The 21630-nt window shown below is 51.2% G+C and overlaps 2 protein-coding genes across 3 annotated transcripts in view; one reads left to right on the top strand and one right to left on the bottom strand.

Annotated features, from left to right (window-relative positions):
- The window catches only part of LOC140066243 (transmembrane protease serine 5-like), a 52055-nt gene extending 50744 nt beyond the window's left edge, over positions 1 to 1311 (bottom strand). Inside the window, exon 1 of the mRNA XM_072113807.1 lies at positions 189 to 1311. Coding sequence (XP_071969908.1) covers positions 189 to 323 — 135 coding nt within the window. The 5' untranslated portion in view covers positions 324 to 1311. The remainder of the gene's footprint in view (positions 1 to 188) is intronic.
- Positions 1216 to 20035, top strand: LOC140066242 (uncharacterized). Of its 2 annotated transcripts, none has more exons than XM_072113805.1 (3): positions 1216 to 1435; positions 14698 to 14797; positions 14878 to 20035. In XM_072113805.1, the coding sequence occupies exons 2-3, from the start codon at positions 14707 to 14709 to the stop codon at positions 18333 to 18335; spliced, it is 3549 nt and encodes a 1182-aa protein (XP_071969906.1). In that variant the 5' UTR covers positions 1216 to 1435; positions 14698 to 14706; the 3' UTR covers positions 18336 to 20035. The 2 variants fall into 2 exon arrangements, with proteins under 2 accessions (XP_071969906.1, XP_071969907.1); XM_072113806.1 differs by lacking the exon at positions 1216 to 1435 and adding an exon at positions 5920 to 6014.
- Positions 20036 to 21630: the final 1595 nt, after the last annotated feature.

Below are 21630 nucleotides of genomic sequence, written 5' to 3'. Positions count from 1 at the left end.
TTAAACCAGACAACCCCTTTAATTATGGAAAGTTTTGAAACGTTTTACTCTGATTAGTATTGGTCAACATCTCTGCTTCGTGTCAGTGAATGGCCAAAAAGAAAACCACAGACCTGTAAAAAGGACAAAAATCTGAATTAAGAAAAATGCGGCGTAAACGCAACATGCGAACACAGGAGGATACTCACCATATATATATATATCCAGGACTGTGGAGAAACCCGACCCATGACATGATACTTGTGTATAATACTGTCCTGTGACATGGTACTGGTGGTAGCACATGGGACAACGGACCCGCAGGAGCTCTCGACTCCTGACATCACTATATTCTTTCACGGAAATATGGCCGACATCCAGTCAGTACTTCACCCACTGAATCAGCTTGTGTGGCGTCACCCTCAGTGAGACGCATAGATACCCGTCCGCCATCACTTCACGCCTCGCTAGATTTAATGTATTGTAATTGCTTCTTATTATTATCATATATTGGCGCCATTTTATAAGCACTTTTACCGCCCAGGCTGCAGGATACATGATGGAAATGGATTTTTCTTTTCAGAAATCTATGATTTGTGATGAAGCGACAGCAGTAGACATAATTATTTTCACTTTGCTTTATCAATATGGCTAGATTTTTAGTCACAATCGTTGATGTTTTTCTGTCACGGTATCAGTCGTACGTCGTGATGATACCGTCTTATGTTCTGGACTTTTCATTTCTCAGAACTAAACGCAGCGTGTGAACACGGCCTGACAGACGCATCCGATAATCATTTTTTACTAAGATGAACAATTCAGATTATCGTATTGTGTTTCTGTGGTAGATTCCCGCCCGCCATCACTTCACGGCGCGCTAGATTTATTGTATTGTAATCATTTACTATTATTATAATCTATAAACGCCTTTTTCTAAGCAATTTTATCGCCCAAGCTGCAGGATACATAACGCCAATTTATTTTTTCAATATTCGTGAAACTGATGATGCGGCGGCGTAAGACATTACAATTTCTGTCTTAGTTTTCTCCGTTTTGCGAATATTTTTAGTCACATTTGTCGATTTCTGTCATTGTATCGGCTGTAAGTCGTGTCAGTCCCTTCTTCTGTTCTTTTCTGGACTTTTCCAGCTCCTGACTCTATTTCTCATAACTAGGAGGCATTTCCAGTCAGATCCGAGCAGATTTTCCCCTCACACTCTGTCACTTTCCTCTCTACAGTAATGGAAGGCAGGGAAACGCGTTAGTGGGTGTTTTGTGCCGGCGCGGCCGCCGTAGCCATTGTACGGCAGTTCCGTCTCCTTCCCCCCGGCTGCCCCCTCCGTACAGCAGCGTCTCTCCTCCTCCCCTGCACAAAGCATCCTGTGTCTACTCCCCCCAATGTCCAGAGCCCTCCTGCCGCCCAGCTGACCCCGCACACCCCTCTCCCTGCACCCAGGTGAGTATGAGCCGGGCCCCCATCCCCCGCCGCCCCGGGGGCCACACTCATTAACCTCCTGTGTGCCGGGGAGGGCGCAGTGCACTGCCTGTGGCGCTGTCAGGGTTAATATTGGTGAGTGCAGGGCCCCCCGGGGGTGCAGTGTGGCCCCCAGTGCTGGGGCTGGTGTCAGGGCAGGACGCGGCGGCTGCTCAGCTGTAATTGGTGATTTGTGCTTCATCTGCGATGGACAAGGGGCGAAAAGTGGCCCCAAAGTGTCACCCCTCCCCGGGGGGTATCACGACCCATGACAGAGGGGGGTATCGCAGGGTGGGAGGTGTCACGCAGAATATCAGACGCCGTTCACACCAGCGACATGTCCGCCGTTTTATTACATTTTTACATTGAAAATGTTACTGAGATTTTCCTGTTTTTTTTGTTATTTTTGTGCTTTGCTGGAACAACTAATAAGAGAAAAAGTTCCATAATGGAAGTAACGGGTCAGAACGGCACCGCGGAGATAACGGGCGCTAAACCGGGCGGCCTGGCGGGAGACAGGGGTTTCACGCCAATGTTACAGCTGTGACGGACTGGGTGATGGGTGCAGGGTCCTTGCTCTGGTCTCTGTCCATCTGTCATCTCCCTCCTTAATACTCACCCCTCACCCCTCCGATATCTCTTAGACCCCTCACCCCATCCGATATCGCCTCGACCCCTCACCCCATCCGATATCGCCTCGGCCCCTCGCATACCTCCTAGACCCCTCATTCTGAGTTCTCCCAAATCTTCTACAGATCTGAACATGAACTTCACCTGCAAATGCTGTAGACCCTCAGCCCTAATTCCTCAGATCTTCAAGAGCCCTAAACCCAAACTAGACCCCTCATTCCCAACTCCTCCCAAATCTTCTAAACCCCAAGTTTCAAGTCCCCCTTAAATCTTCTGGACCCCTAACTCTTAACTTCCATTATATCTGGTCCCCACAGTCTCAAGGCTCCCCCCCCCCAATTCTTCTAGACCTCACATTATTAACTCCCCCTTAAATCTTCTAGACCCCTCATTCCTAACCCCCCCCCCCCCACATCTTCTGGTCTGCACAGTCTTAACTCCCCCAAATCCTCTAGAAACCTAAATCTGTTCTAGACCCCTCACTGTTGACCCCCCCCCCTACTTTCTAGAGTGCAGTCTCCTCTATCTCCCCTCCCCACATGCTGTAGACCCCTTCTTCTGCCTCCCATGGGTAGACCCCTAAATCCCTCAGCCCCTCCCCCATCTAGTGGACCCTTCGGACCCCTTGGTCTCATCTATATATATATATGATAAGTTTAGGGGGTCGCCCTCCATTATCATTTATGTGTCGGGAGAGAAGTTTATTCGTTGTTCCCAGTAGTGTCTGAAGTTTTCGAGTTGTTTCTTTTCTCTTGTAACAGTTTTGATGCCGTTTCCTCTTGTGTTGATTCTGTAGCAGTCATGTGTCTGGCGGGGGCTTGTGGGGGTGACAGCAGGAGGTTGGACCTGGTTACCTGTAGATTTTGGGCAGTGTTTCTGGTGTGGCACAGTATGCGTGCGGCTGACACATTGTGTGTATTCAGGCTTATTCATGCATCAGTTTTCTCTTCCTGCTCCGGTGATTTTCCCGGATTCTTTCCTGGACCTTTCTTTTCTTTCTGCTTTGTTACATAACAGACCGGTTTGTTTGTTTTTTTACACAATGATGACAAGCTCCCCCAAAAATTTATATTTCTGTGCAGTTTTGTTGACTAATGATGCTAGGAACCGAGTGTTTGTCCTAATCCATGTAAAGCACCAGTTCTTCTTCACGTCCTCAGTAAAAAGTACTGATGGCATATAAAGATCCTGCATTATTTTTTGAGGGGGAGACGTAGACTTCTATTGTCATCAGTGAAAAAATTTAGGTCTGGCTATAAAATGTTTCCACAGTGGAAGAAACTGACGTGTGAATAAGCCCTAAGGGGGCGGGGCTTAAAGTGTCTGGTTCATTTTGCTGTCATTCTGCATCAGCGTCGTCCTCTGTGATAAATCTGCTGCAGGATTATCTTATCTCAAAGGTAAGAAAAAAATTTTACAAATTTGCTAAAGTAATGGTGCGACCAGGGGTTTAGTGTATCCCCAAAGCCATCACCACAAGCATTAAAAGGAAATCGGAATCCATCCTGATAAACCCACGACTGTGGTTATATTCTGTTATCCATGGCCTCCTTCCATCTAAAATCAACTTTTATAATTATGCTAATTAGCCAGGAGGGCTACCCCCCTCCTCCCTCGCAATTCTACACAAGGAATGTCCCTGCACAGTGCAACAGCTGGAAAAAATACAGCACAGAAGGGCTCTGGTAACGCCCCCAGAGTACTTACGGCTCATTAGCATAATTGTAAAAGGTGATATCTATGGATCTATGAGTTGGGGCTCATGCACATGAACGGTTTTTACCAGCTGTGTGGTACCCGCACCGTAATGTTTCCTTGCGTGCAGAATAATGACCCATTCATTTCAATGGGTGCCATATTGCCCACACTATTGTAAGGCCCAGCTGCATGGCTCCCTATGGAGAGGGGAGGGGTGGGAAACACTCATCTCTCCAGCCGGACGTGTCAGCACCCGAGACCACGGCGTAGCAGGCGCTTACCTGCATGAAACCTCAGTGTCCCTGTCTTATCATGATGGATTCTGATGGTAGATTTCCTTTAAATAAAATCTGATACAAAATAACTATAATACTCCAAGAAATACAAATAACCTCCATATAAAAAAAATTACCAAAAATGTACATAAAAAATTAAGAGTTGCAGTCTGAAAGTAGATATAGGTGGTCCCCTAATTAAGGACACCCTAGTTACAGACGACCCCTAGTTACAGACGACCCCTAGTTACAGACGACCCCTAGTTACAGACGACCTCTCTGCCCCCTGTGACCTCTGGTGACCTCTGAATGCTTTAATTTAGTCCCAGACTGCAATGATCAGCTGTAAGGTGTCTGGAATGAAGCTTTATTGATAATCCTCGGTCCCCATTACAGAAAAATCCATTTGTCACTGGGATGAAACTTTTATTTTTTTTCTGAAGCTACAATTATAAAATATACATTTCCGACCTACATACAAATTCACCTTAAGAACAAACCTAAAGAACCGATCTTGTACATTCCCCGGGGAGCTACCTGTAATGTAATAACGAATAGAAATTGTTAGTAAAAGAAAAAATAACTTTGGAGGATATTAAAAAAAAAATACTAAAAATAAGACAAAAAAATGCAAATAAGTTTTATATAAAGAGCGGCGCCAATTCCTTTATCCAGGAACTAGTAACGTGCTCTAAAATCGACTAACCAGGGGGAAAAAAAACTAGGAAAAATTGACGTAAGTTGTAGAAAAAAACCCCAAAAAAACCAATGTTCTGTAAAATGAAATGAAAATGAAATTTACAATTAGTAAAGTAACACAAAACGACTTCACCCAGAAAACACCGGCGGCAGCAGCTGCTCGAAAATCGGCTAAAAATAATAATAAAAAAAAAAAAACCTTAACAATAGGAGCTTACAGAGAAAAAAAAATTGGCACAAAATGTCTTTGCATCGGAAAAAAACCCCCCCTAAACTGTAACCTCAGCTAAATAATGTAATAAAACATAAACTAGCGGCGCTGGGTGCGGGGGGGGGGGGGGGGGAGGAGTTTTTCCATTCGCTCACCCGGGAGACCATCTGGACGCTGCAGCCTGAAGCATGAAAAGAAAAAAACCTAATAAAAACCTGTGTGAGATAAACCCTTGTAGTGCAGGGGCCTGCGCTGTGTGTGTGAACAGCGGCTGATCCCCGCGCGTCGCCCCCCCATCTGCTGCTCATCACGTTCAGTTTGGTGAACTTCCTGCTCGCACTTTTATTTGTTTTCGTAGCGTTTAAACCATTGTTTTCTTACGGTCACGTGCGCCCGTTGCCATGGCAGCCCCAGACGGGACTGAGCTCTCGCAGGGAATCCATTTTGACCTCTGGGACCTTTAATATTTTAGTTTCTTCCCCCCCCTCTCTTCGCACACGAAGGCCTCCATTTTGTTAGAGGAGAGCTGGAGGGGTTAATGTGGCAGTGCGGGGGTTAAGGCTGCGGGGCGTTGCGTGTGCAGCGTTATTTTTATATTGCGGCTGTAAATATTCCTCCCGCTCCGCAGGACGCGGCACCGCCGCCGCCCCGTGCTTATTTTTATGCTTCTAATAACATTTATTTCGGTCGTTTCTCTGGGGTTTTTTTTCTCCTTCAGATGTTGTTTTTTATATCACGTAATAAAACAATGGCGCCCGCAGGGCAGGGAGGAGGCCGCAATCTCACACTAACAATGGCCGCAGCGATGGCGTCACTACTACCGCAGTCTATACCACAGCGCGCACTGTTCACCGTGCAATAAAGTTTCATTGTTTCGTATAAAAGAACATCCCTGACAACCAGTGCAGAGGAGCTGCTCATAGCAACCAATCAGATCACTGCTTATAGTTCATAATGTCTAGTAGAGAAATGAAAACCGCCTTCTGGTTGGTTACAACTAGCAGCAACTAGAGGATGTCCAATACAAGCAGGCCCGAACAATTACAGGGTAAGTAATGTCATGTATGTACACAGTGACTGCACCAGCAGCAGATAGTGAGTGCAGCTCTGGGGTATAATACAGGATGTAACTCAGGATCAGTACAGGATAAGTAATGTCATGTATGTACACAGTGACTGCACCAGCAGCAGAATAGTGAGTGCAGCTCTGGAGTATAATACAGGATGTAACTCAGGATCAGTACAGGGTAAGTAATGTCATGTATGTACACAGTGACTGCACCAGCAGCAGAATAGTGAGTGCAGCTCTGGGGTATAATACAGGATGTAACTCAGGATCAGTACAGGATAAGTAATGTCATGTATGTACACAGTGACTGCACCAGCAGCAGAATAGTGAGTGCAGCTCTGGAGTATAATACAGGATGTAACTCAGGATCAGTACAGGATAAGTAATGTCATGTATGTACACAGTGACTGCACCAGCAGCAGGATAGTGAGTGCAGCTCTGGAGTATAATACAGGATGTAACTCAGGATCAGTACAGGATAAGTAATGTCATGTATGTACACAGTGACTGCACCAGCAGCAGAATAGTGAGTGCAGCTCTGGAGTATAATACAGGATGTAACTCAGGATCAGTACAGGATAAGTAATGTCATGTATGTACACAGTGACTGCACCAGCAGCAGAATAGTGAGTGCAGCTCTGGGGTATAATACAGGATGTAACTCAGGATCAGTACAGGATAAGTAATGTCATGTATGTACACAGTGACTGCACCAGCAGCAGAATAGTGAGTGCAGCTCTGGAGTATAATACAGGATGTAACTCAGGATCAGTACAGGATAAGTAATGTCATGTATGTACACAGTGACTGCACCAGCAGCAGAATAGTGAGTGCAGCTCTGGGGTATAATACAGGATGTAACTCAGGATCAGTACAGGATAAGTAATGTCATGTATGTACACAGTGACTGCACCAGCAGCAGAATAGTGACTGCAGCTCTGGGGTATAATACAGGATGTAACTCAGGATCAGTACAGGATAAGTAATGTCATGTATGTACACAGTGACTGCACCAGCAGAAGAATAGTGAGTGCAGCTCTGGAGTATAATACAGGATGTAACTCAGGATCAGTACAGGATAAGTAATGTCATGTATGTACACAGTGACTGCACCAGCAGCAGAATAGTGAGTGCAGCTCTGGGGTATAATACAGGATGTAACTCAGGATCAGTACAGGATAAGTAATGTCATGTATGTACACAGTGACTGCACCAGCAGCAGAATAGTGAGTGCAGCTCTGGGGTATAATACAGGATGTAACTCAGGATCAGTACAAGATAAGTAATGTCATGTATGTACACAGTGACTGCCCCAGCAGCAGAATAGTGAGTGCAGCTCTGGAGTATAATACAGGATGTAACTCAGGATCAGTACAGGATAAGTAATGTCATGTATGTACACAGTGACTACACCAGCAGCAGAATAGTGAGTGCAGCTCTGGAGTATAATACAGGATGTAACTCAGGATCAGTACAGGATAAGTAATGTCATGTATGTACACAGTGACTGCACCAGCAGCAGAATAGTGAGTGCAGCTCTGGGGTATAATACAGGATGTAACTCAGGATCAGTACAGGATAAGTAATGTCATGTATGTACACAGTGACTGCACCAGCAGCAGAATAGTGAGTGCAGCTCTGGGGTATAATACAGGATGTAACTCAGGATCAGTACAGGATAAGTAATGTCATGTATGTACACAGTGACTGCACCAGCAGCAGAATAGTGAGTGCAGCTCTGGGGTATAATACAGGATGTAACTCAGGATCAGTACAGGATAAGTAATGTCATGTATGTACACAGTGACTGCACCAGCAGCAGAATAGTGAGTGCAGCTCTGGAGTATAATACAGGATGTAACTCAGGATCAGTACAGGATAAGTAATGTCATGTATGTACACAGTGACTGCACCAGCAGCAGAATAGTGAGTGCAGCTCTGGAGTATAATACAGGATGTAACTCAGGATCAGTACAGGATAAGTAATGTCATGTATGTACACAGTGACTGCACCAGCAGCAGAATAGTGAGTGCAGCTCTGGGGGTATAATACAGGATGTAACTCAGGATCAGTACAGGATAAGTAATGTCATGTATGTACACAGTGACTGCACCAGCAGCAGAATAGTGAGTGCAGCTCTGGGGGTATAATACAGGATGTAACTCAGGATCAGTACAGGATAAGTAATGTCATGTATGTACACAGTGACTGCACCAGCAGCAGAATAGTGAGTGCAGCTCTGGGGTATAATACAGGATGTAACTCAGGATCAGTACAGGATAAGTAATGTCATGTATGTACACAGTGACTGCACCAGCAGCAGAATAGTGAGTGCAGCTCTGGGGTATAATACAGGATGTAACTCAGGATCAGTACAGGATAAGTAATGTCATGTATGTACACAGTGACTGCACCAGCAGCAGAATAGTGAGTGCAGCTCTGGGGGTATAATACAGGATTGGCGGCATTGGTGTAGACCCCTGTGTATCCTCGCTCTTGCTTCCTGTCAGATGTATATGATATAATTCATGTTCCTCTATTGTAGTTTTCGTTGTCCGTTCTGTCAGTAATTAGAGATGCTTCGATTATAACTTGAGAAGCGAAACTCATTTTTGGATTTTTCTGTAGGAAATTGCAGTTAAAGGGATGTTCTATAGGAGGCGGTTAATTAGAGCCATATGCTGCGACGCTTTGATCTCTTCATCCATGTGGCTTTCATTCACTCTGATGTTACTTGTTTCCCTTTCTGAATCTGTTCTGTATCCCGGAGATGAAATGTAAAACTTATTGGAGGAGACGGGGTTAATCACTGGTGACATCATCACATCTGCATATGAATTGGGGAAGGTTATAAAGTGTGGTCGCCCCTTGTGTGCAGTAGTCTCCTCTGTGTAGTCGTGTTGTGAGCCGCACTCTTCTACTTGGCTTTACAACACTCCTGAAATCCCAATATGTCGTATCAACGGAGAGTTCTCCCCGACAGAGAAGGAGCTACAACTGCTGAGCCTGAAGTTGCCTTATGGAACTATATCGTGTACTGTAGGTGGAAGGAGCCGGGGAAATCATTGCTTCTTAGCTACATTGAAGGCAGATCCCTGTACTTTATACATGGGAGAGACAAGATGCAGGGCATTAGCCAAACTGTCGACTCCTGGAACAGTGGACAGCTCTGTTTGCAGCTCTCCACCACAGAGAGATACCGTAGTACGATCTGGAGAGGTTGGAGGGGTCAGCCATATGACGGTTGGGGGGATTGGTCAGAGGCGTCAGCCACAGTCTGGTCTAGAGGGGTCGTAGCATCAGTCCAGTCTGGGAAAGGGTGTGGGGTTAAGGCATCAGCCATAGCCCTATCTGTGGGGGCGGGGGTTAGGCTTAGAGGAGTCGGCCATAGTACGGTCTGGTCTGGAGGGGTCGCAGGCGTCGGCCATAGTACGGTCTGGTCTGGAGGGGTCGCAGGCGTCGGCCATAGTACGGTCTGGTCTGGAGGGGTCGCAGGCGTCGGCCATAGTACGGCCTGGTCTGGAGGGGTCGCAGGCGTCGGCCATAGTACGGCCTGGTCTGGAGGGGTCGCAGGCGTCGGCCATAGTACGGCCTGGTCTGGAGGGGTCGCAGGCGTCGGCCATAGTACGGCCTGGTCTGGAGGGGTCGCAGGCGTCGGCCATAGTACGGCCTGGTCTGGAGGGGTCGCAGGCGTCGGCCATAGTACGGCCTGGTCTGGAGGGGTCGCAGGCGTCGGCCATAGTACGGCCTGGTCTGGAGGGGTCGCAGGCGTCGGCCATAGTACGGCCTGGTCTGGAGGGGTCGCAGGCGTCGGCCATAGTACGGCCTGGTCTGGAGGGGTCGCAGGCGTCGGCCATAGTACGGCCTGGACTGGAGGGGTCGCAGGCGTCGGCCATAGTACGGCCTGGTCTGGAGGGGTCGCAGGCGTCGGCCATAGTACGGCCTGGTCTGGAGGGGTCGCAGGCGTCGGCCATAGTACGGCCTGGTCTGGAGGGGTCGCAGGCGTCGGCCATAGTACGGCCTGGTCTGGAGGGGTCGCAGGCGTCGGCCATAGTACGGCCTGGTCTGGAGGGGTCGCAGGCGTCGGCCATAGTACGGCCTGGTCTGGAGGGGTCGCAGGCGTCGGCCATAGTACGGCCTGGTCTGGAGGGGTCGCAGGCGTCGGCCATAGTACGGCCTGGTCTGGAGGGGTCGCAGGCGTCGGCCATAGTACGGCCTGGTCTGGAGGGGTCGCAGGCGTCGGCCATAGTACGGCCTGGTCTGGAGGGGTCGCAGGCGTCGGCCATAGTACGGCCTGGTCTGGAGGGGTCGCAGGCGTCGGCCATAGTACGGCCTGGTCTGGAGGGGTCGCAGGCGTCGGCCATAGTACGGCCTGGTCTGGAGGGGTCGCAGGCGTCGGCCATAGTACGGCCTGGTCTGGAGGGGTCGCAGGGTCGGCCACAGTACGGCCTGGTCTGGAGGGGTCGCAGGCGTCGGCCACAGTACGGCCTGGTCTGGAGGGGTCGCAGGCGTCGGCCACAGTACGGCCTGGTCTGGAGGGGTCGCAGGCGTCGGCCACAGTACGGCCTGGTCTGGAGGGGTCGCAGGCGTCGGCCACAGTACGGCCTGGTCTGGAGGGGTCGCAGGCGTCGGCCACAGTACGGCCTGGTCTGGAGGGGTCGCAGGCGTCGGCCACAGTACGGCCTGGTCTGGAGGGGTCGCAGGCGTCGGCCACAGTACGGCCTGGTCTGGAGGGGTCGCAGGCGTCGGCCACAGTACGGCCTGGTCTGGAGGGGTCGCAGGCGTCGGCCACAGTACGGCCTGGTCTGGAGGGGTCGCAGGCGTCGGCCACAGTACGGCCTGGTCTGGAGGGGTCGCAGGCGTCGGCCACAGTACGGCCTGGTCTGGAGGGGTCGCAGGCGTCGGCCACAGTACGGCCTGGTCTGGAGGGGTCGCAGGCGTCGGCCACAGTACGGCCTGGTCTGGAGGGGTCGCAGGCGTCGGCCACAGTACGGCCTGGTCTGGAGGGGTCGCAGGCGTCGGCCACAGTACGGCCTGGTCTGGAGGGGTCGCAGGCGTCGGCCATACTCTGGGGTGGGGCCGCAGGCGTCGGCCATACTCTGGGGTGGGGCAGGGGTCTCGGCCATACTCTGGGGTGGGGGAGGGGTCTCGGCCATACTCTGGGGTGGGGCAGGGGTCTCGGCCATACTCTGGGGTGGGGCAGGGGTCTCGGCCATACTCTGGGGTGGGGCAGGGGTCTCGGCCATACTCTGGGGTGGGGCAGGGGTCTCGGCCATACTCTGGGGTGGGGCAGGGGTCTCGGCCATACTCTGGGGTGGGGCAGGGGTCTCGGCCATACTCTGGGGTGGGGCAGGGGTCTCGGCCATACTCTGGGGTGGGGCAGGGGTCTCGGCCATACTCTGGGGTGGGGCAGGGGTCTCGGCCATACTCTGGGGTGGGGCAGGGGTCTCGGCCATACTCTGGGGTGGGGCAGGGGTCTCGGCCATACTCTGGGGTGGGGCAGGGGTCTCGGCCATACTCTGGGGTGGGGCAGGGGTCTCGGCCATACTCTGGGGTGGGGCAGGGGTCTCGGCCATACTCTGGGGTGGGGCAGGGGTCTCGGCCATACTCTGGGGTGGGGCAGGGGTCTCGGCCATACTCTGGGGTGGGGCAGGGGTCTCGGCCATACTCTGGGGTGGGGCAGGGGTCTCGGCCATACTCTGGGGTGGGGCAGGGGTCTCGGCCATACTCTGGGGTGGGGCAGGGGTCTCGGCCATACTCTGGGGTGGGGCAGGGGTCTCGGCCATACTCTGGGGTGGGGCAGGGGTCTCGGCCATACTCTGGGGTGGGGCAGGGGTCTCGGCCATACTCTGGGGTGGGGCAGGGGTCTCGGCCATACTCTGGGGTGGGGCAGGGGTCTCGGCCATACTCTGGGGTGGGGCAGGGGTCTCGGCCATACTCTGGGGTGGGGCAGGGGTCTCGGCCATACTCTGGGGTGGGGCAGGGGTCTCGGCCATACTCTGGGGTGGGGCAGGGGTCTCGGCCATACTCTGGGGTGGGGCAGGGGTCTCGGCCATACTCTGGGGTGGGGCAGGGGTCTCGGCCATACTCTGGGGTGGGGCAGGGGTCTCGGCCATACTCTGGGGTGGGGCAGGGGTCTCGGCCATACTCTGGGGTGGGGCAGGGGTCTCGGCCATACTCTGGGGTGGGGCAGGGGTCTCGGCCATACTCTGGGGTGGGGCAGGGGTCTCGGCCATACTCTGGGGTGGGGCAGGGGTCTCGGCCATACTCTGGGGTGGGGCAGGGGTCTCGGCCATACCCTGGGGTGGGGCAGGGGTCTCGGCCATACCCTGGGGTGGGGCAGGGGTCTCGGCCATACCCTGGGGTGGGGCAGGGGTCTCGGCCATACCCTGGGGTGGGGCAGGGGTCTCGGCCATACCCTGGGGTGGGGCAGGGGTCTCGGCCACACCCTGGGGTGGGGCAGGGGTCTCGGCCACACCCTGGGGTGGGGCAGGGGTCTCGGCCACACCCTGGGGTGGGGCAGGGGTCTCGGCCACACCCTGGGGTGGGGCAGGGGTCTCGGCCACACCCTGGGGTGGGGCAGGGGTCTCGGCCACACCCTGGGGTGGGGCAGGGGTCTCGGCCACACCCTGGGGTGGGGCAGGGGTCTCGGCCACACCCTGGGGTGGGGCAGGGGTCTCGGCCACACCCTGGGGTGGGGCAGGGGTCTCGGCCACACCCTGGGGTGGGGCAGGGGTCTCGGCCACACCCTGGGGTGGGGCAGGGGTCTCGGCCACACCCTGGGGTGGGGCAGGGGTCTCGGCCACACCCTGGGGTGGGGCAGGGGTCTCGGCCACACCCTGGGGTGGGGCAGGGGTCTCGGCCACACCCTGGGGTGGGGCAGGGGTCTCGGCCACACCCTGGGGTGGGGCAGGGGTCTCGGCCACACCCTGGGGTGGGGCAGGGGTCTCGGCCACACCCTGGGGTGGGGCAGGGGTCTCGGCCACACCCTGGGGTGGGGCAGGGGTCTCGGCCACACCCTGGGGTGGGGCAGGGGTCTCGGCCACACCCTGGGGTGGGGCAGGGGTCTCGGCCACACCCTGGGGTGGGGCAGGGGTCTCGGCCACACCCTGGGGTGGGGCAGGGGTCTCGGCCACACCCTGGGGTGGGGCAGGGGTCTCGGCCACACCCTGGGGTGGGGCAGGGGTCTCGGCCACACCCTGGGGTGGGGCAGGGGTCTCGGCCACACCCTGGGGTGGGGCAGGGGTCTCGGCCACACCCTGGGGTGGGGCAGGGGTCTCGGCCACACCCTGGGGTGGGGCAGGGGTCTCGGCCACACCCTGGGGTGGGGCAGGGGTCTCGGCCACACCCTGGGGTGGGGCAGGGGTCTCGGCCACACCCTGGGGTGGGGCAGGGGTCTCGGCCACACCCTGGGGTGGGGCAGGGGTCTCGGCCACACCCTGGGGTGGGGCAGGGGTCTCGGCCACACCCTGGGGTGGGGCAGGGGTCTCGGCCACACCCTGGGGTGGGGCAGGGGTCTCGGCCACACCCTGGGGTGGGGCAGGGGTCTCGGCCACACCCTGGGGTGGGGCAGGGGTCTCGGCCACACCCTGGGGTGGGGCAGGGGTCTCGGCCACACTCCGGGGTGGGGCAGGGGTCTCGGCCATACTCCGGGGTGGGGCAGGGGTCTCGGCCATACTCTACTCTGGGGTGGGGCAGGTGGTTTGGAGGAATCTACCATAGTCCAGTCAGAGAAGGTGAAAAAAAACTTTTATTAACGTTTATTATTATTTTTCCTAAATTGGCAAGTTAGGGAGAGAAGACGGGGGATAACAGTCACTCCAGGATATCTATTCCTTATAGGGGTTTTCCCATAAAAAACCCTAGTGATGTTAACACAATAAAGATCATTTTAACCCCTTTCTTTACAATTTTGTATTGTATTTACTGATGTATTATCCATCTAGTTCTGTGGGGTGACAATGTGGTGACATTATCAGGGTACAGGTGTATATACACTTTCATCTGGCTTCCCGCCTAACTCACAGAGAGAGATGAGACCGATCAGAAATGCATGAGATTACACAGAGACTGTTACACTGTGAGCTCTGCTACATCTCACAGACATGTGCCTGCCTCCCCCTTCCCCCGGATCACTTCTCTCCTTGTAGTTTGCAGCCTCTCTCTCTCCTCCCCATGTGCTGACTGGATGTGATGAGTCTCTGAGCTCCGTGCAGGGGGCGGGGCTGCAGCAACACAGCAGATAGAGACAGAATTCTTCTCTGTACAAACTGAGTCAGGTTGGACTTATATCTGTGAGATGCTGCATTTTTGTTAATAACAGTGAATTAGAGAATGTGATATTGTGTTATCCTGAGTACATAGAAGAAACTTTTCATTGTGGGAGGAATACCCCTTTAAGGATCAGGTTCCCAGCTATAGAAAGGTACTTATAACAACTTGTTATCGTATATCGCACTCTTTATGAGCAGCTTAAAGGGGTTGTCCGGGAAGAGTTGTTTGTGGTATCTGACCATTATCTTTGGACTTTCTGAAGCACGAGCCAAACCCAGAAGCAACTACCGGATCTCTATTGTGTATAACCAGTGATGGTGTGATGCAAGGACACATCTCTGGTAGACGCCATTGTTAATGATACTTTTAAATTTTTTTATTTTTCAGACCTTCCAGATGTCCAAACCTGATGTTCTCTCAATAATGGAGACTGCAGAAGAGCCCTTTGGCCAAGAGAACAACCAGGCCAGGGCCAGTCGTGTGGAAAGTAAGTTCAGCTCATCTAGTTGCGAAAACCCATCTTCATCGTCCGTGTTGCAGAAATCTTTTGACTGTTGTTGTTCTTAGTTACAGAATGTTGGAGCAGTGGAACGACAGAGGAACCTAGATCCTTCGCCCCTCTGGTGGGGAAGCTTCCTGAAGACCAGTCATCTTCACAGACTCCGCAGGGGACTCTGATTGCCACAGAGATCGAAACCACAGACAACAGCTGGCGGGAGAAAAATGTCCACCCCATGATGGCAGCTGAACCAGTGTGCCCATCAGCCAGCAGCACAGTTGAATATAATTATCCTCCAGGGCAGAGCTCGCCTCTCTTGGAGAAGGGAAGACACCGAGAAGATGAGGGAGTGGAACAAAGAGCTGGTGGTACCAAGATAAGTGGAGCTGCGGAGGATACCTCGGCACAGTCAGCCTTACATGGGATCACTCCACTGCCAACCAGTTTTGGCAAGCTCGAGAAGGATAACATAGTGATCTGTAGACCACATGGTTGGTCTAATGTTGGACAAGCATCCAAAACCATGGAGACGAACAGGAGGAAAGAGTCTAGCTCCTCAGAGCAACCAAACCAGAGGTTCTGGGGTCTCTTTCAGTGCTCATTCTGTAATTTTGTCTTTCAAGATCTGTCTGAACTTCTGCAGCATCAAGAATCCCACAACCAAGATAAATTCCAGGTTATCGGGAACGAAGAGGGACGCCCTGATCAGCAAGCTTCACAGCATCACCCGGCGACTCCAGTCCTAGAATGGAGGCGATATCGTTGTATAGTGTGCGATAAGACCTTCTGCAAGCAGTCCTCATTGGTGACGCATCTGCGCATACACACTGGCGAGAAGCCCTTCTCTTGTCACGTGTGTAGGCGAAAATTTAATCAACGCACCAGTCTCACCGTCCACCTACGTACTCATACCGGAGAAGCCCCATTCTCTTGCAACAAATGCAATAGAAGTTTCCGACAACAGTCTAACCTGACCCACCACATGAAAAGTCATCAGAGAGTAGAGGAACTGGATGGAGTGGACTGGAGTGAGGAAAACACCGCACCTGGCATCCCCTTCATGTATCTGATATCGGAAGGTGATGAATCCAGCAGTGAAGTGTGGAGCAGCAAAGTCCCATTTGTTAAAGGTGACAAGGGAGAAGACCCCGGATCATGTAAAAGACCCTACGTCTGCGGCCACTGCTTCAAGCGTTTCACTCATCAGTCCAACCTCATGGTGCACCAGCGCATACACACTGGGGATAGGTCGTATCGCTGTCAAGAATGTGGTAAGCATTTCACCCGAAGGACCAGCCTCATGGTTCACTTAAGGGGTCACACCGGGGAAATGCCATATGCTTGCCTTCAGTGTGGGAAGAGATTTCGCCAGCAGTCCAATCTTCTTTACCACATGAAAAGCCATGCTTTACCAGCAGAACCAAAAGCCAACGTGAGCACTGAAAATGAGCAGAACACAAAGATGTCCGGCCAGCTGATCGGACCGTCTGGTCAATATGTTGAGCGAGATAGCCCCCAGCTGATAAACATTGGTGGTGGGCGAATGGAAGAAAGCCAGGTCAGGGCTTACCAGTGCACCCAGTGTTCCAAGTGGTTCCCAAGCTCTCACAGCCTTCTGTTACATCAGAAGCTCCATGTAGAGCAGTCCAATGCCATCATGCATTGTAGAGAGATTCAAGTCTCCTACCCCATTAATAGAGGCCTCCCACATGCATATCCGGAGAACATGCTATCTCCTCGTCAGGATCATGACGGTTATCCTCCACAACATTTCAAGATACCTGCAAGATCAGACAGCAGCAATGTCTCGGGCATGCTAAATAGCCTCGAGTCCAACCTAATCCCACAGCCAGGACACAGTATTTCTTATCAAAGAATTGGAAGTCAATCAGGCGGGGCAGGACCTCCAAAGGGTCCTTTCCATGTCCTAGGAAGAGGAAGACCAAGAAAAATTACCTGGATAGGACAAGGACCAGCAGGGGCCTCCATGGGGGGGAAAGCTGTACATAAGTGTTGGAAATGTCCAAGGCACTTCAACAACAAGTCAAACCTAATAGTCCACTTGCGTATACACACGGGGGAGAAGCCCTTCCAGTGTTGGCTTTGTGAGAAGAGATTCAGACAGCAGTCAAATCTGATCCAACATCTCAAGAATCACGAGGATGTTCTTGGGGATGAACTCATAACTCGTCCAAGGAAGCACGCAAATAAGGAACAGCCAAATGGGAAAAATATTCAGACCATCGGGATGACTCTAAGCCCAAACTCTGCTCCAATCCGATCAGGATTTCTTCCATTTGATGGAAACCAAATGCATCACAATGGGCAGCTGTTCCAGGGACCTCAGACTATCCACCTCGGTGACATTGCCTCCAGTAGCGAGTGCATCGCTGATAATTTAGAAATAAATGGCGCCCAGTCGTCATCCGCTGAAGGTACATACAAGTGTGGCAGCTGCTTTAAGACATTTACCCATAAATCCAACCTCTTGGTCCATGAACGCATTCACTCAGGAGATAAGACCTATCGCTGCTTGGAGTGTGGTAAACAGTTCAGCCAGCGCACCAGTCTGATGGTGCACCTAAGGACTCACACCGGCGAGATGCCATATTCCTGTTTGCAGTGTCGGAGGCGATTCCGACAGCAGTCCAACTTACTTTATCATATAAAGACAAACACTGTGCAAGGGCAGCTAAACTGTACTGCAGAGAATGTGCCAACCTCTCCGCTGCTTTCCAGACTAGACCCCGGGATTGAACCTAGCATGAGCTCCGATATAGAGGCTTCTCCAGGGCAAGCCCATCCTTGGGTCCACATGGAGACTAATTCAAAGAGTGAATCCCCAGCTGCATCCCCAAATGATGGAGCTAAAGGAGAGTTCCACTGTCCTGCTTGTGACAAAATATTTACTCACCAATCCAACCTGTTGGTCCACCAACGCATCCACTCCGGTGAGCGGACATACCACTGTCACGAGTGCAACCGGCAGTTCAGTCAACGCACCAGTCTGATGATCCACTTGCGCACTCATACCGGAGAGATGCCATACGCGTGCCAGTGCTGTGGCAAACGTTTTCGGCAACAGTCTAATCTGCTATATCATTTGAAGAGTCATGTGGGGCAAGGCATTACCGTAGATGCTAGTCAAAGCGCAGAGTACGCAGCACCAAGAGCCAGGGGCCGTCCTCGAAAATCAGAATCGAATGACGAAGTCAAGGAGAAACGAGTGATTCCACGAGGAAAGCGCACCTACAAGTGCACAGAATGCCCGAGGCGTTATAACCTCATGTCTAATCTGGAGGCACACCAGAAGTCTCACGACCTTCAGCCTCTGTACAGTTGCCTGCAGTGTGGAGACAGCTTCCTTCACCCAGAGTATCTTGCGGTTCACAAGAAGCAGCACACCAAGGCCACCCCTTCTCATCACGGCATCCAGTTCTGTTGGAGACCAAATCAAGAGTTGATGGACACGAGAAGTACAGGCGGAGAAGAAAGGAGTGCTGTATACAGGCCGCACGATAAATAATCACTCAATGTGTCCCGCTCAAAGGAATTAGATAGAATAGTGATCATCGTTAAGGTCTCTACGGCCTTAATACTATGTATGGAACTTCATATCTGTGCGTTTCGGGTAGTATCCGAAACTTACGATGGACGATAACCAAGGTGGTCCTTACTTCTGATATATTATCACAATGGTGGACTGATGTGTACATTTACAAATACCAATTTGACCTGGTAGAAAAGAGTCAGTGATGGTTCTCTGTAGGGTCCTCAGTGCTCTGCCACTGACAATCGTAACTTATAAGATGAATAATATTGTAACAGGATTGAACTTTCCCACAATGAGATATTGAAGGGTCGTCAAGAAGTCGGAAGCTTTCTTCCAGAAACCGTGTTACTCTAATATAGTAGCTTTAAATAAGATGCAGTGCCGCACACAAGCCGTGGGGCAGGGGTGGCGCTGTGTTTGGAAGAAAGCCACCCTGACCCTGGGACCCTATACTGTAAGTCTATGGAATGACATGGGAAGCACTTATCTATCTGTGACTAGGTAACCACTGGGTGGGATATATATAACGCACTTAGATGGCAGCGAGTCCTCCATGTAGTAGGCTCCACCATTGTATTGTTTGAATAGGTGGCCTGGGACGTTGGTTTCGCCATCACTACGGCCGCTTTTTTATGCTTTATGGATTCATTTCTTGCGTATATTTGAAAGATTTACCCCGTTACGTGGTATTTATTTTCACAGCGTTGTCTTATTTTCTATGTGTTTCATGAGGTTGTTGCGTTTATCCATTATAAAAGGGATATGTCGGCAGCTACGGCCATAGCATTGTATGTCGCCACGCGGACGCGTTCCTTGACGCAGTATTTTTTTGTTCTTGTATGGAGTCGGACGTAACGAGTTGTCTACGTCCGCGTTGTGTAAATGCAAGCCTTATCTTATTTATGCATTTGTTATATATAGGAGTCACGTTATACGTTGCTTTGTGTCTAATCTCAGATTCCTCACCCCAGTCAGTACCACAAGGCTATAAAACCTGCTCTACTTCCCCCCGTGTGCGATAGGATCGGAGCCGAGGGCCGTAGAAAGATTGTTGTGGAAAGGGGAAGGCGATGTATAAGCTCATCCCATGACAAGAAGGTCTTTAAGAGCAGCTAAATATATATGTATTAATCATTGCTCAGAGGGAGGTCGTAATGAGTTGCCCTCGCTGATCCCGAGGTCCTAGTTGGTCTTTACATATACACTATACATGGAGATGGCCAAAGTGGGTCAGTACTGCAGCCAGTCATACACCAACGTGAGGGTTCAAAGAAATCATCTACACGACAGTGTGAACTGGAGCCTAAGCCTCACTACCAAGAGCCGTTGGCTTTCGCTAAGAACCGTCGCACCATTTATACCTCAGGTGGTCAACCAGGATTGTGATAACCGAGCTCCCCCTATACTGTAATCACCGTCCTAGAAAACACTACTGCTCCATTCCCCATGTGGCTTTCGTGGAGTTGCTTCAGGTCTTTGTGTGGACGTCTTGTCACACGAATCATTTGTGTCTATTTTTGTGGTATTCAGTCCGACATGGAAGAAGCAGCGGCTCTTGTTTTGTGTCTGAGCTCATTCGTAGACCTTATAGACCACATAAGTGCTTCCCATTTCAGCAGTGTTATTATGACTATTACTCCTTTATTGTATCCACAATGGTTCAGCCATGTCCTTGTCCTTGTCCCTTGGCCCTCCAGGTTTCTAGACACGACTGCCCCCCCCCCCCCCCCCACCACACACAAACAAACAAACACGAGAGATGTGAATAATATAAGTACAAGGCTCCCGTATATATAAATATATTTTACTAATACATAATGTACATACGACTTGTCTAACCACATAAGTTTAACGTATTAGGAAGGAAGAATCCATTTGTGTTGCCAAAGGCGAGAAGCTCCGTTGCACTTGCCCGGTTTTGTCTCTTTGCACTTATTGTATCGGTCAGATGGAGTCGCATGATGACTTCTGCTCTTGGGGCGCGGTTCTTCTTCCTTGTAGCGGAGGGTTCACCGTCTTGCCCTGACACGGCTGGCTTCATCAGTAGTGGTTTCTTGATGCGAGGAGGTTCTGGCGATGGTGGTCATGTCTAGTAGACAGCTGACTATTGCATATAGGGCTATCAGCTCCGACCCCGATCGAGTAACCTTAGGGATGGGAAACTAAAGACTATAGGAGTCGTTCCTCGGGCAGGATCACATCGACATCATCAGGATTTGCAAACAAAATTTCCACACATAACACCGTGTGCACCAATTTGCATAATTAATCCTCTCGATTTCCAGCACCTTTCACGCAGCAGCAGCGTGCCGTTGTATATAGCACAATCACAGAACAGCACCACATCCGCGTCTATTCTAATGAGACGAATGACCCACTTTATGCCTCCCCTCTCAGAACGTTGTGTGGTAGAAGTCTGAACATTACACAGAATTATTATTAGGAACTGACTGAACCTTCAATAGCCCGAGTCTTGAATGGAGCGGTTACGACTTCAGACAGAAAGCGGTTAATATCTGCGCATCGGAAATTCACTTTTAAGCGGCGACCTAGTTAGGTATTGGTGCCAATGTTTAATCCTTGGAGAATTCTGTCCGTGTAAAGTCAATTTATTTTGGTTTCTGGTTCTTGATAAGTTAGAGAATTATACAGGTTCCCTATCCACCACTAGAGGTAATTGAAATAGGCTGAAGTACAGTCTCACTTTACGGTGTGCTGTGAAACAGATTATCGGGTTGAGGCAATGTTATCGAGAGGGTTTTGACAGGACCGGTAGCGGTGAGACTGACTCAAAAGCGAAAGAGTTTTTGATTTTGCTGCTTGGAGAGATTCTTTATAATTTGGGACTATAGTGTAAGGACCCCAGGACAGCGTTCAGTCCATGATATAAGTTGTATGTCCGTGGGAATGCAGATGCACAGCGAGGCTCATGTGGTTTGACTTCTCTTCTGGAGGCCATTGGTCTTCCTTGGCCTCCGCTTCCCATGCCTGTTCTGAACCGTGTATCTTCTGTAAGACATGACACCCAGTTCATGCTATTTTTGGTACGTGGACATCAGATTACGTGCATTTGGCCACTTTCACGTTTGTAGTACTTTGCATCACTATTTGTAAGCCAAAGCTAAGATTTATAAGAGAAATGGATGCAAAATACTTCAGAGTGAAAGACGCTCCACAAGGCTGGAACCACGTCGGGTCATTGTATGGAAAACGATGGAGCAGTCGCTCATCTCCCGGCCAAACTTTAAAAGTCATGGTGGAAAACCAT

Source organism: Engystomops pustulosus, chromosome 6 (genome assembly GCF_040894005.1).
Source record: "Engystomops pustulosus chromosome 6, aEngPut4.maternal, whole genome shotgun sequence".
NCBI classification, from domain to species: Eukaryota; Metazoa; Chordata; class Amphibia; order Anura; family Leptodactylidae; genus Engystomops; species Engystomops pustulosus.
This window is presented reverse-complemented; position numbering and strand designations above follow the sequence as displayed.